This window comes from Colobus angolensis, unplaced genomic scaffold (assembly GCF_000951035.1).
Source record: "Colobus angolensis palliatus isolate OR3802 unplaced genomic scaffold, Cang.pa_1.0 Scaffold182, whole genome shotgun sequence".
Taxonomy (NCBI): domain Eukaryota; kingdom Metazoa; phylum Chordata; class Mammalia; order Primates; family Cercopithecidae; genus Colobus; species Colobus angolensis.
The window spans coordinates 454,817-472,205 of NW_012114955.1; the positions used below are offsets into that span (position 1 = coordinate 454,817).

Consider the following 17,389-nt stretch of genomic DNA (forward strand, 5'->3'; position numbering starts at 1 on the left):
ATTTCACCATATTGGCCAGGCTGGTCTCGAACTCCTGACCTCAAGTCATCTGCCCGCCTCCCCCTCCCAAAGTGCTGGGATTGCAGGCGTAAGCCACCGCCCCCAGATGACTTTTTTCTTTTATAAACAAAACCTTAGGCATATTTTTCTTCATTCAAATTTTCTATCAAAGTGTCTGTTTTTAAATGCATCAAATGTGAGTGAAAATAATAGAAATTATCTGTACTACTAACTCTTCTATTCACCAGAATGTGGGTTTCCTTATTTATTTCTTTTTCTTTTAAGTATTGTAAGCTCTTTTCAGGATGGGAAGCCTTGCTGTGTTATTCTTAACTATATAGTCAGGTGCTAGAAGAGTATCTGGCACGAAGCAGGTACTTAGCAGGTATTGTTGGATGAATGAATGCTGTAAATTGTTCTACTAGAATTGATTTAATCAGCCTTCTGTTGTTGGATATTGGAGTTGTTTTATTGTTTTTTCCTCTCATAAACATTTGTTCCTTTAGATAAATCATAGTCTATGATTATTTTCTCAGAACATGTCCATAAAGTAGAAACCTAGGCCAAAGAATAGCATATATTTTTTAACAACATCATCCTATAAATCTTTATTGAGTAAAATGATTGGGTTTTTAATTGGATGCATTTGTTGTTGTTCTTCAAAACACTGACCACCTTCTGTTTTAATTAGTAATAAATTTCTATCATAATTGTTGCCATTTTTCTCCATGTTAAAAAAAAAACTAGAACTTTCTCTCCTGAATTGTGTAATTATCTATTTTTATTAATGCTTTAAAAATGTAAGGCTTTAAAAGACTAATTAGACATAAAAGTAAAACTTTCACTTAAGGTTTATTGAACCTATACTGGTGTGTCTGCAGGCAAAATGAATGTTCAAAATACTTTTAGGAAATATTAAAAGTGTTTTAGCCATTTAGCCTTTACTAACATTTATTTTGATTTTAAGATAATTTTTATATTATAGGTTACTTGCTGACTTTTTTTTTTCTCTGTTATTTTCTGAAGTTGCATTCTTGTCTTGGGTGGGGCACAGTTAAGTGTGACATCAATTTCCTTGGCCCAAGTTCTTGATTTGCCCATGAAATGAAGACTTGCGCCTCATCAGATGTCTTTTAAATTCTTTACTCTGCACATTTTATTTTAATTATCTCTCAAGCCATTTTCTGGTTCTATAATAGGTTCTTACCTCTTGCCTATAGAGACTTTGGAAGTGATAAAAATTGATCCAAAACTGTTAAAGAAAAAATAGTATTTTAAACCTGTTAAGTTATTTTTTAATCCTAGCCTTGTAATTGATGTGCACAGTTGTAGATGGTGGTTGATTTGCTTTATTTCGTATTCTTAGTGCCACATACCATGCATAAGCTATGTTTTTAGTCCAGTCTCATGTGTCAATTCTGAAAATGTGTAAGATGTTTATTGTAGTCTTCCTATAAAAATTCATTATCATTTAATTCTTAGAAAAGTAACTCTAGAATTGTTAAAAGTCTAAATGGCCTTTTTCTGTGTTTATTTTTACCAGTTCAAAGTAGAAATGCTATTTTTAACCATTGCAGTTTAATGGCGTATTTGATATAAATTGGATGTTTATAATTTGAGTAAAGTACCTGCTTTTAGAATATTTTAGCTAAAAATAATTGGAAGGTATACCTCCCGGTGTGTTAAACTATCGTATAAACATTTTTTTCTTACAAATTGGTATGTCTGAACCACTCTCTCTTATTCCTGTGTTTGAGTAGATACAATTAAGTTGCATACTGAAATAAATTTTCTTCATATCATTACTAAAGCATTCAGTCATTTCAAAAATATAGTACATTACTATACTGATGAATAATGGAAGAAGTTTATCTGTTGATTCAACATATTCAAGAGTAGGATAGTTTTTCTCCGAATAAAACTACAAAATCAATAGTATATTTACTTACTTGACCTCAGAGAGATAAGACATTTTCTCTATGAAATACTTTGTAGTTGTTTGTTTGTTTGTTTGTTTAACAAAAACAAAGGGAAACAAACCAATAAAGCAGAAGGCATGGATCGAGGAAGCAATCTGGGAAAGGTTGTGAAAAGAATTGCCAGTCTTGGCCAAGGGGAGTCCTAGCAAGCCACCCTGCAGAGGCCAGCAGGAGGATGGAAGAGCTCTTGGGAGGAAGCTCTCTAACTGGAGGGCTATCGTTTACAAAGTCATGATATTATGATCACTGAGTATTGAGTTAACAAAACATTGTAAGACTAGTGTGTTGAGAAGTTAGAGTATGGAAAAATGGGGAAAAGGGACAGTTTGAGATGAGGTAGGGAGACAGATTTATTCATGGAAACTTTTCTATACAGCAAGAATTATGAGCCATACCTTTCAGGTAGTTCTGTGGGTTGGCAGCCCTCATCACCTGGCACCTTTGGCACTGCCTTGATGGCTGCCTGTCATCCAAGTTAGAGAAAGAACATTGAAGACAGGAAGAAAGCAAGCTTATGTGCTTGATACTTTATCCTGACTAGATATATTCTCATTTCTGCCCTTTTTACTTGAGGCACAGATACACCATCATCTGCACTTTCTATGCCTAACTTATCTTGAAAAAAAAAAAAAAAAAGATTCTCTAGAATAAGCCAAGGGCATTGTATTTCCTGTTGATGATAAAATGCAGATTTTTACCACTAAAAGGCAACAATGACTTCATTTCTAAAGGTTAAACTGAATGCTTCTCACAGCATAATTTCATATGGTTAAATTTGGGAAACTGAAAGTCATTCAATAAGGGAACAATCTCTGAGCTTGTATAGAATTTTTATTTGATTGAGAATTGGGTATTACTTTATTCACATTAAGCTGTATCACATGATTTTATTTCAAGGTAGAAAAGAAATGTCAGTAGGCATATCTACTTAGTAGAACTTTTTTCTTTATTTGAACAAAATGTATCCTCTTTATGGCCCATGTGGATGGCCTCATGCTCCATCTGATGCTTTCTTTTAGCTATTGCTAAAAGTTTAGACTTTCTTATGCTGCTTTTGGGGAACCAGTGAGACTTTTTTTTCTGTGCTTTTCTAACCCCTTGCTTTCTCATCTAAACCATTTTCTTATTAAAATATTTTAAGTACTTTAATACACTAGTAGTCAAAGTAGTGATCAAAGTAGTTGATTTAAAACATAATGACTGGGTGGTTAATTTTGAATTTGCTATTCTCTCCAAACTACTTGCAGATTAATTATGGCATAAGTTTTCTTGAGTTAAAAATTAAAATATTGCATATTCTTCCTGTGCAGGTTGTTTTTATTGTGTTGGTGTATATTCTTAAAGGTATAATTTATATACAGTAAAATGTTCTCATTTTTAGCATATAATTCTGTGAGTTTTGGCAAATGTGCATTTTGAGAAACATATATTTATGAAATCATCACCACGGTCAAGATAGTAGAACTGTTCCATCGTCCCAATTCTTCCATTCCTTTTAGAGTCAACTTCTAGTCCCTGGCAACCACTCATGTTGTTCTATTTAACTATTGTTTAACCTTTGTCAAAATGTCATACAAATGTAATCATGTATTTGAGATTCATACATGTTGTTGCCCATGGCTTTTTTAGTGTAGAGTAGTATTCCATTGTGTGGTGTACTAAAATTTATACCCAGTTGAGGGATATTTAGGTTATTTCCAGTTTTAGTGATTATGTATAACGTCCAGGCCATTATCTTTGCTTTGCCTTGCTTTGTTTTTTTAAAGAATGAGGCAAAGTCTTACTCTGTTATCCTGGCTGGGAGTGCAGTGGTGTGCCATCACTGCTCACTGCAGCCTCTACCTCCAAGGCTTAAGCTATCCTCCCACATCAGCCTCCTGAGTACATAAGACTACAGGTGTGCACCACCATGCCCAGCTGGTTTTTTTCTTTCTTTCTTTCTTTTGTTTTGTGAGGCAAGGTCCCATGATGACGGCCAGGCTGATCTCCAACTCCCCGGCTCAAGCAATGTTTTTGCCTCAGGCAAAACATTACAGGCATGAGGCCACCATGCCTAGCCCAGACCATTTTCTGAGGGTCCCTAATCTGTTCCTCTAACAGGATTTCACTTTATTTTAGTGGACTGCAGTGATTGTCCAAATGGTGCTTTGCATATTTTCATTCTAAACATAGAGATGTGTCTTCTCTTCCTAAGTATTTGCCAAGTTCTGGTTTCATTTCTCAGAATTGTACACTGTGGAAAGGAAAAAATAAATGGTGGGTAGGACCAACCGAATAAAAATATTTGTAGATGTCTGACTTTCTTAGGGCTCCTTAAACTCGTAGACAATTCAGTTCCTTGCAAGTCTGATTGGAGAGTAATGGTTTTCTTCCACACGTTGGAGTGCTACCATTGCACTGCTTTGCCCTGTGGCTTCCTTCTTCCAGTTGGGCAAGCATACCATTCCTGCCCCCTTTGGAAAATGTGCTTAGCCAGGACATTTCTTTTAATAATTGTAATACTCTCTGTTGAGGGCGTCACCAATTAGAATGACACATCCTAAGCTCAGGGCTTTTTTCCTGCTTAATGCTCCTACAAACGTCCAAATGTCCTCTTGATTCATGCTGCCAGAACTGGAGCTCAGAGCCTGGGGTGTGGTTTCTCCTGTGTTCTACATGCTGCAGCCCTGAGTGAGGTGCTTCACCAACCAAGTAAACTGTGAGAATCTGATTTTTAATTTTTTAAGAGACAAGGTCTCAATCTGCCACCCAGGCTCTAGAGTGTTGTGGCATGATTATAGCTCACTGCAGCCTCAAACTCCTGGGGCTGAAGCAGTCCTCTTGCCTTAGCCTCCCAAGCAGCTGGGACTACAGGCCTGTGCCACTGTGCTTGACTAATTTTCAAATTTTTTGTAGCGATGGGGTCTTGAACTCCTAGCCTCATGTGATGCTCCCACCTCGGCCTCTCAAAGCACTACGATTACAGGCATGTGCCATGCTACCCAATTATTGAAAGATAATTGATGGCCTAGTTCTAGCACCTTTTTTTTCCTGTTGTAATTTTTTTGTTTGGGGGTTTGTTTTTGTCAGTGTTCTCCTCTATGTTCACTTCATTCCTGTTGAACTTGCAGCTCACTGAAGTTTACGCCCTCCCTGGTCTCTCTAGTACACATCTCACCACAAAGTATTGATGAGCAGCCAGGGAAGAACAGTTTCCAATTTGCAAGTGCTTTGTGGTGACACAGGAGCTCAAGGGCATTCACAGAGAATCCTCCCCTCGCAGGGTTCCATGTATTTCAAGAGATGATCACGCTGTACAACTGGCTCTTCATCGAATCGTAAACTCATTCTGTGAATTAAAATGGCACTTGGGGCCATAGGGCCCAAGATGTGGAAAGTAGTAAGAGTGTGGAGCGATAGGTGATGGTTTTGCCTTGCTGACAGGAGATGTAGTTGTGATTTGTCTTCCACATAGCCGCAAAAGTAATTCTCCTGGTCTGCACAACCCTGAAAAACATAGATAACTATGGCAGTGAATGATCATCATACACCTTAAAATGAAAGAGCACATTTGCTTCACTATCCTTAACGATTCGTTCTGATCTCCACACTCTTTTTTTTTTTTTCCTGTATCTGTCCTCTTGTTCACAAGGATTTTGCTGCTTTAGAGTTAAGATTGGTTAGACCTAAACAGCATTGTGCCCTGGAGTCCTTTACCCTCAGGTCAGCCCTGGTGGGACCAAGCAGTACGGAGAGCTTCATAGGAAGAAACATCCTGGGATGGGCAGTAGAGCATATGCTTGCACCTCCAGGAAGGCCCGTCAGGGTTGATGGACTTCTTTCTAGCTGTTTCTCAAGTGCTGGTAGAATATGCTTCCCCAGTAACATCATCAGTTCTGCATGTATTTGTTTTTAGTTCATTTTCGTGTGATGTTAATCAAAGAGTGATTGTGATGATGAGAACTAATTCGTGATCTTCATTATTAACAATTCCCATTTGAGCCTTGCACATGACAATCCTGAGTGGTTAATTGTTAACTAATAGGTTTAGTGTATTCCCATTTTCCCATGCTGTTTTGTGTGCTGTTATGTTTACCTCTCACCAGCCCTTTCTAGTTTCATGCCTACTATTTGGGGACTTTCGTTGGAGAAATCATGGGAATCACTTTGCATACATCTAGTGCACACCGACAGCCTAAACTCTGTTCCAGAATTCACAGAATTGTGATTTCTGTAGTTCAGCTCCTCTAGGAAGCAGGTGACCTGGCTGTCTGGGGTGGTGGTCTTTCAGACACTTCTGTCCTGTGCCAGCTGTACAAGGATTCTGCTTCCTCTGCTCTCTCCCACCTATCCACCCAAATCTCCCATTCTCCCAAGCCTGGGAATTCATCATACTAAATTATTTTAAACATGTGTTTGTATACACAGCAAGGTACTTTGTGGAGATAAGTTCCAATCTAACTGCTGAAGGGGATGTCTTATAGCCATAAATAGATGTACCCACATTTGGAAGAGATTTGGCCTGACCAGCCAGAAGTCAGGGCGGAGTGAGAATTTATAAATAAGGTGTTTTTATAACCTTTGCTTCTCTGCTTCTCTCTAAGGATCATCCTGCCATTCTGGAGGGTCATTCAGAACCCTATTCCTCTAAGTTTGAGATATAGATATTAAAATCCTTTGAAATGAAGTCACCCCAGGCACATTTGTTGCATCATTACTTTCTCAATTTCAAGGTGCATTGAGGAGGCAGAAACATTCCTTAAAGAGATGCCATCCACAATAGCAGGTTAAATGTAGCTAATGCAATCTTAAATTAGCTTTTCTAAGAGTACAGGAAAATACTTACGTATAGTTTGTTGTAGAGCACAGGTAATGTGAAAACTACCAGTGCAACAACAAAAAAAGACTTCTCTTGTCAGAAATCCAGTTGCTTCCTGATTATTTACACCAGTGGAGGAGAATATTGGTGTAGATAACAAAAAAACCACAGCTAACTTATTTACTTGAATTCTCAAAGCTATGAGCCAATGTAGTGGCAGAAAACTGGCAAATAGAATCCCAGACCTTATGTAAGTAAGCAATAGCAATGAAAACTGAGAGTGAAAGCTTTAGCATATAGATATATAAGCAGAAATATTTGATATTGCCTTGAAGTGAGCATTCTGTGTAACAAGTCCTGTAGTTGTTATCTCTTTAAATCTAAGGTCTTTAATCTTTATTTATGTATATGGTTTTGGGTGGTTTTTTGTTTTTTGTTTTGAGATGGAGTTTCACTCTTGTCGCCCAGGCTCGAGTGCAATGGTATGATTGGGCTCACTGCAACCTCCGCGTCCCAGGTTCAAATGATTCTCCTGCCTCAGCCTCCCAAGTAGCTGGGATTACAGGCACACCCTGCTACACCCGACTAATTTTTGTATTTTTAGGGTTTCACCATGTTGGCCAGGCTGGTCGCGAACTCCTGATCTCAAATGATCTGCCTGCCTCCGCTTCCCAAAGTGCTGGGATTACAGCCGTGAGCCATCGTGCCCGGCCAGGTTTTTCTTTTCTTTTCTTTTCTTTTCTTTTCTTTTCTTTTCTTTTCTTTTCTTTTCTTTTCTTTTTTTCTTCTCTTTTCTTTTCTTTTCTTTTTTCTTTTTTTTTCTTTTCTTTTCTCTTCTCTTCAGAGAAAATCTCTGTCTCCCTGGCTCTTGTTATCTCTGGAAATGTGTCTAAGAGACTGAAGCACATTGCTACTTGCACTCTCTCTTTGGAAGGCAAATTCAGTCAATTTTATAATGGTATAATCAGAATTTCTAAAATAAATAATTTCCATAACTGAATTACCAGGGAAGATTTATAGCTATATCACCTGAGGAAACTTGCCAGCCTTCCTAACTAGTGTTTTTCATTTGAGCCACTGAAACAAATATTAAAGATTTCAAGAATGCTTGTATTGAAAAGGAACATGCCAAGCAAAAAAGTGCTTGAGATGACAAGGAAAGACACACACTTTTGTGTGGCTGTGACTGAGATTTGAAAGCGCCAACATCTTTGGGTTCTTATAATCAATTTAATTGACTTTATAAGAACTTAATATTCTGTCAGCTTAATATTCTGTCAACTTAATATTCTGAATTTTTTTTTTTTTTTTGTCAGAGTTTCACTCTGTTGCCCGGGCTGGAGTGCAGTGGCGTGATCTTGGCTCACTGCAAGTCTGCCTCCCAGGTTCATGCCTTTCTCCTGCCTCAGCCTCCCAAGTAGCTGGGACTACAGGTGTCGGCCACCACTCCTGGCTATTTTTTCTTTCTTTTTTCTTTTCTTTTCTTTTCTTTTTTTTTGTATTTTTAGTAGAGACGGGGTTTCACCATGTTACCCAGGATAGTCTCGATCTCCTGACCTTGGGATCCGCCTGCATCAGCCTCCCAAAGTGCTGGGATTACAGGTGTGAGCCACTGCGCCCAGCCTGATTTTCATAGTTGGCTTTCACTTCTCATCTTTGCCATAATCAATGATATGTCATCCTCTTGACTATCTTCCCATGTGTCATTTCTGGACTAGAGCTGTTGAGTTGTGCATTGAGACTTGGGAGGAGTCAGGAACATGTATTGATTTTTATGACATGGGTAGCACTTAGGTCCCTTTGAGGCTCCTTGATTATTCTCAGTCTGAGTAGGTTTCTCTCTTTATAAAGTAAGTAAGAGTTTAGCAAAAAAAGAAGAGAGTGTGCTGCAACCTCCTTGTTAGTTCAAACATGAAAGGCATGCCTGTGTGTGTGCCGTTGTTATTCCTATAAGCACTTTTTCCAGATAACTACATCCAAAGGACAGTGATGAGCAGCAGTCTATTTCTGAAAAATATAGTTTGCTCTGATCTTGAGGAAAAAGGCCTTCTCTTCCGAGATGTTAGGTTGCCTCATGATTTGCGATAATCAATTTGATAATTATTGTTGACTTACTGGTTCAGTTCATGAATAATATCCCAGACTTAGACTAGTATGGCACAAGGATTTTAATCAAGTAGTGCTTGCTTTCTCATGGAGCATTTATCTTACTTGACTGTTCTGGACTTCAGCCAGCTGCCAGACAGGCATTTTTCATGCTGTATATGTGTGGGAGAATGTGTTGCTTAAGTGTTCAGTGGGGAAGTTTCCAACCCACTAAAGCTCATGGTTACCTTGCCTTTTACCACTGTACTGTTAGAGACACTGAGAATGGATCGCTGTCTTTTTCTCTAGGAATCTATTTGATGGGAAGCATGAATCTTAGTTACTATAAATATTGTTTTCATCCCAGCCTACCTCACTGCTTCTGAATGAGAGGAGCCCCTTTGGCTGCTCTGAAATACTTGATGGCTTGTTATGTTTTCATTATCTAATGTGCATTAATTTAAATAAAATAGCTCTGTTGCTAGAAGAGTCAGAAAGGAAGAACTTGGCTGGGTGCAGACTGCTTGTGTCACAGAAGTCAGGAAAGTTTGCAGAACTTGGTGTCCTCAGAGGGAGTTTTCAGTTCTGTTGGCTGGGCTGAAAACCTAAAACTCTAAAATCCAGTGACTGTTTCCCCAGTATATGCGATGTGATATTTTGATGCTCTCTTACTCTATTATCTGTTAAATTAGCTTGAGAGACTGAAAGAATTTGAAGGCCCTTCGCTTCTCTGTGGCTGAGAGTTCTGAGAGTCAAAATGTCCATGATTTGGCTCTCTGTAGGACAGAACGCACAGACTTTTGTGTTGATGCACGAAAAAAAGTTTTTAAGCTGCTATTCCATTTTATGTGTTTTTATTATTTCTGTAATGATTCATGCTGACATGAAGTGATATTTCTCTGAATTGACCACACCCTGCTGTTCGAGATTTCCCTGGGTAGGAACAGTAGGCCCCAGGTATCATCTCATCCCCAAAATGAACATAGAGCAGGAATTGCTGTACTAGTGCCTGGAGAAGGCTGGCCTCTTCTCAAGGTTAAGAAACTGTGAGCTCTGAATCTTACATAACCTATTTAAAGATAAACTACTTTTGGCTTCCTGGGACAGGGTTATAGGGACTATGTGACATAGCCTAGGTGTCACTTTTTTTTTTTTTTTTGATGAATATTAAAAGTTAAATAGAAGGTTAGTACTGGTCTTCTTACCTCTTTTTTTCTTTTTTTTTGAGATGGAGTTTCGCACTTGTTGCCCAGACTGGAGTGCACATGGCGCGATTTTGGCTCACTGCAACCTCCACTTCCCAGGTTCAAGCAATTCTCCTGCTTCAGCCTCCCAAGTAGCTGGGATTACAGGCATGTGCCACCATGCCTGGCTAATTTTTTTCTATTTTTAGTAGAGATGGGGTTTTACCACGTTGGCCAAGATGGTTTCAAATCCCTGACCTCAGGTGATCCACATGCCTTGGCCTCCCAAAGTGCTGGGATTACAGGCGTGAGCCACTGCACCTGGCCCCTCAATTTTATGTTAAAGGAAGATGAGCTCTTCTTGCCCCAGGGAACTCTGGTGTGAACGTCTCATTTTTGAAGCATCCTTTTAACTGAGTATTTAAGTCAATGAGAATGTTCTGGAAACTGTCGATTAACTATATTTCTTCTACTGAGGCCTCATGAGTATCATGTCTATGTCTTGGTTTCAGAAATGTCTATAAATAGGGTTATTTGCTTAGCTTCCTGCCAAACTTTTTGTCCTAGACTAGAAAGACAGAAACGTTGGGTTTCATTACTTTCCAGTTACTCTTTTCCTCTTTTCTCCATCAGGATACCCAAAAAGCAAAGCAGTTCCTGCCTTTTCTTCAGCGGGCAGGTCGTTCTGAAGCTGTGGTGGAATACGTCTTCAGTGGTTCTCGTCTCAAACTCTATTTGCCAAAGGAAACTTGCCTTATCACCTTCTTGCTTGCAGGTAAGTCTTATGTGTTACATGTTACTCTGAGCTCAGAAGTCATCCCTGGAGGCCACATACCCTCCTTTCCCCCTGTGTTCTGGGTAGGCCCTAGAGCCCACCAGCATGCTTTTCCTCTCTGGTTGGGATATGCAAACACAGTTTCTAGATTGGATCCTCCTGTCACTACAGACCCAGCACTGCACCCTCTTTCTGCTCCTCGTTTCTACCAAGCGCAGGATGTAGGAGTAGAGCAACTTGAAAGCACACAGCCCTTATAGAGCTAAAGCAAAGGAAATTCCAGACTTAGGAAAATACCAACGATGGAATTCTCAGAGTTGGCATTCATTACCCACTTGAAACAGACCACCCGTGCCATGTTAGTTGTGGGGAGGTCTCAGTGGAGCCGAGACACTCTTCACCTGTACCTCCCCAGGCAGTGCCGTTTGTCTCCGTTTCATTCTTTTCAAATGCCATTAAGATCCCAGTCCTTTACGAAACCCCAGCCACGACGTTGCTTTCACACACTCTTCCCACATCAATAGTATTTCCTGTTGTGCTAAGGTTGACGTGCTAGGGCAAGTGATGCTCCTTTCTTTGCTGACTTAATGTGCATCTTACCCTATCTTTTCTGGTAGCTTAATATTTCACAAGCCAGAAGGCTATGTATAAACTGTGCTCTTTGAGCAATTTACATTTATGCATTCAAGGAACAAACTGCTTCATTTTTTGCTGCTGGCAAATAATCGTTATTTATTTCCAGTTGGTACTTCACAGAGACTGCAGTCTTTGAGGGAAAGCTGTCATTTTACTTCCACCACCACCCCAACTCTGCCCAGCCACCCCTGCACACACAAATATTCATTCACTTGCAAAAGATATATCCTGCCATGGTCCCCAGATGCACATGGTCCCCACCTTGCCTTTTTTGTTACTGTCCTGTTGTCTCAGCACTTCTTACGTTGAATTATTGAATAGAATTTGTTATGGGGAAAGAGAAACAGGAGTCATGCTTGCTGTCTCCTGCCAGATCACCTTGGCCTCCTTTTCCTAGAAGGCACAGGTAGTTTCTTGTCTGGATAAGGGTCTCCCTCAGGCCCCCACTAAATGGATTGGAGTTACGTGAGATAAATCACTCCCTGAACACATGACTATGGAGCTCACTGCTGCTGCTTGGCTGTCACTTCTCATTGTGGCTCTTGTGCATACTGTTATAAACTTGATCATTGCACCGCTCTGCAGGCCTTCTGAAAGGACTCATTGAAGTGTGACACCAAGCTCAGGGCAGCTATGCAAAAGAAGGGATGCAAAAAAACTCATACCTTATTGGAGGACTGTGCTTTTATTTTTGCTAATGTGAGTTATGGTAAACTGAAGGGCTGTGTGGCAGTGTGTGAGGGAGTCCTTTTATGCAGTCATTTGTGCCTTTTTACTAAGGTTTGGAGAGTTGGAGGCACAGTCATATCCGGGTTTATTGCACTTCAGATTGCATTTTTTAATAGATAGGAGGATTGTGGCAACCCTATGTTAAGCAAGTATGTCAGTGCCATTTCTCCAGTAGCATGTGTCTGTCACATTTGGTAATTTTCACATTTCAAACTTTATTGTTATTATATCTGTTATGGTGATCTGTGACCAGTGATCTTTGATGTTACTATTTCAACTGTTTTGCGTCATCGTGAACCACAGTCATATAAGATGGTAAAGAAACTTAATTGATAAATGTTGTATATGTTCTGACTGCTCCACCCATTGAATGATAAGAAAACCAGACAAAGTTGGGTGCAGTGGTGCATGCCTGTACTCTCAACCACTCAGTAGGCTGAGCCCAGGAGTTACAGATCAGCCTGGGCCACATAATGAGAACCTATCTCAAAATAGAAAAGAAATCGAAACAGTCTCATTGCTGATACGGAAACATTTTAGTCTTCTGGATAGAAGATCAAACCAGTCACAATATTTCCTTAAGCCAAAGTCTAATCCAGAGAAAGCCCTCTGGATTTGACTCTCCTCAATTCTGTGAACACTCAGAGGTAAAGAAGCTGCAGAAGAAAAGGTTGAAGCTGTTAGAGGTTGGTTCATGAGGTTTAAGGAAAGAAGCCATCTTCATAACATAAAAGTACAAGGTGAAGCAGCAAGTGCTGATGTAGAAACTGTAACAAGTTATCCAGAAGATCCAGCTAAGATCTCTGGTGAAGGTGACTACACCAAACACCAGATTTTCAATGTAGATGAAACAGCCTTCTACTGGAAGAAGGTGCCATCCAGGATTTTGATAGCTAGAGAGAAGTCAATGCCTGCCTTCCGAGTTTCAAAAGACAGGTGGACGCTGTTGTTAAGACCTTATGCGGCTGGTGACTTTTAAGTTAAAGTCATTGCTCATTGACCATTCCAAAAACCCTAAGGCCCCTAAGAATGATGCTGAATCTACTCTGCCTGTGCTCTGTAAAAGGAACAACAAAGCCTGTATGACAGCACATCTGGTGACAGCCTGGTTTATGGAATATTTTAAGCCCATTGTTGAGACCTACTGCTCAGAAAAAAAAAAGATTTTTTTTCAAAATATTACTGCTCATTCACAGTGCTGCAGCCAGCTGGTCACCCAAGAGCTCTGAAAGAGTTGTACACAAAGATAGTACATGCCTGCTAACACAGCATTCATTCTGCAGCCTATGTATCAAGGAGTAATTTTGATTTTCAAACCTTACTATTTAAGAAATATGTTTTGTAAGCCTAAAGCTGCCATAATTAGTGGTTTTTCTGATGGATCTGGGAAGCAAATTAAAAACTTTCTGGAATGGATTCACCACTTTAAATGCCATTGAGAACATTCGTGATTCATGGGAGGAGGTTGAAACAGCAACCAACATAAACAGAAATTTGAAGGAAGTTGATTCTAAGCCTAATGGTTGACTTCGAAGATCAAGACTTCAGTGGAGGAAGTAACTGCAGATATGATAGAAATAGCAAAAGAACTAGAATTAGTAGTAGAGCCTGGGGATAAAACTGAGTTACTGAAATCTCATGAAAAGAATTTGAACAGATGAGGAGCTGCTGCTTATAAATGAGCAAAGAAAGTTATTTCGTGAAATGGAATCTGGTCCTGGCAAAGATGCTATGAATATTGTAGAAATGACAACAAAGGATTCCGAATATTACGTAAACTTCATGAAGCAGCATCAGGGTTTGAGAGAATGGACTTTAATTTTGAAAGAAGTTCTAAAGTGAATGAAATGCTATCCAACAGCATTCCATGCTACAGAGAAATATTTTGTGAAAGGAAGAGCCAGTTGATGCAGCAAACCTCATTGTTTTTTTGCCACAGCTGCCACCTCCATCAGCAAGCACCACCCTGATCAGTCAGCAGCCATGAACATGGAAGCAAGACCCTCCAACAGCAAAAAGATTATGACTCACTGAAGGCTCAGATGATCATTAGCATTTTTTAACAATAAAGTGCTTTTATTAAACTACAGTATAGGGTGCACACTTTTATATGCTCTGGAAAACTAAAAATTTGTGTGACTTGCTCTATAGCAATATTCACTTTACTCCAGTGGTCTGGAACTGAACCCGCAGTATCTCTGAGGTATGCCTGTATATTTTCAACTCATCCTCTGCTCTGCAGCTGAGAAAGAAAAGCATCGTTTTGGCAATGTAGAGCTTTATCCCAGAGGTAAAAAAGAGAAACCTTATTATTCTTCCTGGGAAACTTGGCCACAAATGTATAGGGGAAAGAGAACATTGAAGTTCTGTCTTTTAAACTCTAAACTACCTGAATGGAGCCGGCTCAGAGCACAGACCATCTTGGCTGGAGTTTTCCTGCAGAATTCTTCTAGTTTTACGTTGCTTAGACACAGGCAGTCTGATCACTCGACTCTGTATCAGCCAGTTTCTGTGTGTATTTGGCATTATTTTAAGCTTAGCAATTCAAAAGGCATTGCCTGAGTTAACTTACATTGTGAAAGATAGATTACACAGAAGCAAATACGTGATAAAAATATAAGCCTTTTACATTTTTCTCCTGCCATAGTGTATGCTGTTATATTATACATCTTTTGGTTTCTTCAGAAACCTGGCAAGAATACAGGACAGGGAAAAGTCTTAAGAGAAAGCAGATCTCAGTTTGCATCATGGCTCTACTGTGTATAAGCAGGTGACTTTAGCGAGGTTATTTACCTCTTCAAGCCTCAGTTTACACATCAGTTATAACTTCCTGCCTCATGATTGTTGGAGTTTAATGAGTTGAATCTAAAACAAGCCCATTATAAAGCAGATCATCAACAAATATGCTCCTTCCCCTTGCAAAGAGTTACTGTTTTTATAACTAGAGTTTACCTTGCCCCTCAATTTGGAGTGCCATGATTGTGCAGCATGTGTGCACATAGCTATGCCTCTATCATAGAAATTGTGACCTGCCCATTACTGGAAATAAGTCAAGAAAAGGAGCTGTGCCAGTCTACTTCTGACTAAGCTTGCTGGAAGGAAGGCGTTTCCCTCTGAGACTTTGGAGCAAGGAACTCTGCATTGTCCTAAAACCCCATCCCAAAGAATACACAGGTAAGACACAGTCTTAGGTCTCAGGAAACACCCAAGGGAATACAGACATGTGAACAAAATGTAAAGTTGGGTACTAGATGAGAGAATAGAATTATGGACAAGGTCTAGAAGTAGCACTGAGAAGGGAATGATTATTTCTTTAGGTGGACATCAGAGAACACCTCCCTAGGTGCTGGTATCTTGAGCTGTGTTTTGAAGTACATACAAGAGTTTACTCTGTTGGGGAGGGGGAGTAGGAGATGCACATTCTAGCTAAAGATAGCAGTGTGTGCAGAGTTTTAGAGGTATGAACATCTGCGTAGATCTGGGCAACCATGTAGCCATTGTTACTGGTGGAATATAAAGAGTGAGGAGGGTAGAGTGTGGAGTCAGGCTGACAACTCAGACACGAGCTAGTCCTTCTATTTTAGGTTACGCAGTGGACCTTCAGAGTCACTGGAGAGGGTATTAAGCAAGGGGGGAGCATGCTCAGACTTGGGTTAAGAAAGTTCATTTTTGTGGATACATTGGAATAAATGAGGGGCAAGAGTCTGGGAGAGCAATTAAGAGGCAAGAGAGTTGTAGAGGTCTGAAATCTGGGAAGAAAATTGGAGAGATTTGGAAAAGTAGGAGGTAGACTTGATGAGATTCTGGGAATGCCTGGTTTCTTTTTGGTCAGGAGTAGGGGGTGGTGTTGAGTGGTGGGGAGAAAGTGAAAGTGTCCTAGGTTTGAGCAATCAGATAGATTGAGATGTCCACAATTAAGGGCAACATAAGAGTAAGAATAGGTTTTAGGAACAGGTTGTTGGTTTGGTTTTGGAATATCCATGAGAATGTTCAGGCTCAGGTCAGGCAGACATCAGCATAGAGGCAGTAACTAAAACTGTTACAGTGCCTAGAGGACAGGTTTACAAAGTGTAGGCACCGTGGAAGACACCAACCTGCATGGAGTGGGCTAAGTGTTCATATATGGACTGAGAATATACGGTCAGAGCAGTAAGACAGTCGAGACAGCATTCTTCTGGAAGCCAAGGGAGTAAAGAATTCCCAGGCGTCAGCAGTGTCAGAGTTTACATAAAACATCAAGTATATAAAAACTGGAAAGTGCTTTTATGCTGTTTATCTACTAGTAAGTCACAGGTAACCTCTCTCAGTACAATTTCATCAGAGTTGAGTCAATTAAAGGTAGATTACAGGTGACTGGGAAGTAAAAGTGGGAAGTTAGAAACAGACTTATTAAGTACAGATTGCACTTCCCTAATATCTAACAGAGAATGGAAAAGTAGTGCAGAAAGTAAAAGCCAAAGGGTGAAGGTAACATTCCAAGGATGTCAGCATCTTGAGTGCTTTTAGAACTGTAATTCTTATTCAAGAATCAAGAAGGTATGGATAGCTGAAAAGGCTATTCAGTACACCTATTGTTTTCATAGTGTCAATTTTAGAATGTAAAACTCAACAAAATATTGGCAAATGAAGTTATAAAAAAGATGGAGCGAGAGATTATCCTGGGGAACATAAGATTTGAAATGTTGAGAAGCACTGGTCTGAATTCTGAAGAGAAGGAATCAGGAAAGGCTGCACAAGGATAGTGAATGGAGCAGTGATCTAGAAGAAACAGAAGGGATAAGATGCGTGGAGAATGTGGATTGAGGGAGTAGGCTTGGAGAGAGAAAGATCCCTTGGTCTTTTAAAACTACCTACAAAGCTGAAAGTGAGTATAGGCATGCTATTCATGTTGTAGGATTATTCGCCTGGGCAGCGATTGTCCTGCTAGAGCTTTGCAAATATCTGTCGTATGCACTCTTCATTATGTAAGCGTGGCATTCTGCTGGAAATGTCTTTGCAGTAAGGAGGGAGTTTGGGTTGTGATTCTCAAGGGGAATGCCAAGATAATTGTTGGGTGCAGTCCCTTATGTGCTGCTCTCATTAATCCCAGCCTTTTGGAGAGCACTCTGTACTTGAAGGTGGGGTGGACACTTTCCATTTTTATGTGGCCTTTTTTCAGGCAGACGGCCCCACAGCTTGATAGGGAGTGGCATTTGGCCCAAGC

General features: G+C 39.9%; 1 protein-coding gene across 1 annotated transcript in view; it reads left to right on the top strand.

Annotated features, from left to right (window-relative positions):
- SND1 (staphylococcal nuclease and tudor domain containing 1) overlaps positions 1-17,389 on the top strand; it is a 443,852-nt gene that overhangs the window by 270,582 nt on the left and 155,881 nt on the right. Inside the window, exon 15 of the mRNA XM_011939537.1 lies at positions 10,680-10,821. Within this exon, the coding sequence (XP_011794927.1) occupies positions 10,680-10,821 (142 nt within the window). The remainder of the gene's footprint in view (positions 1-10,679; positions 10,822-17,389) is intronic.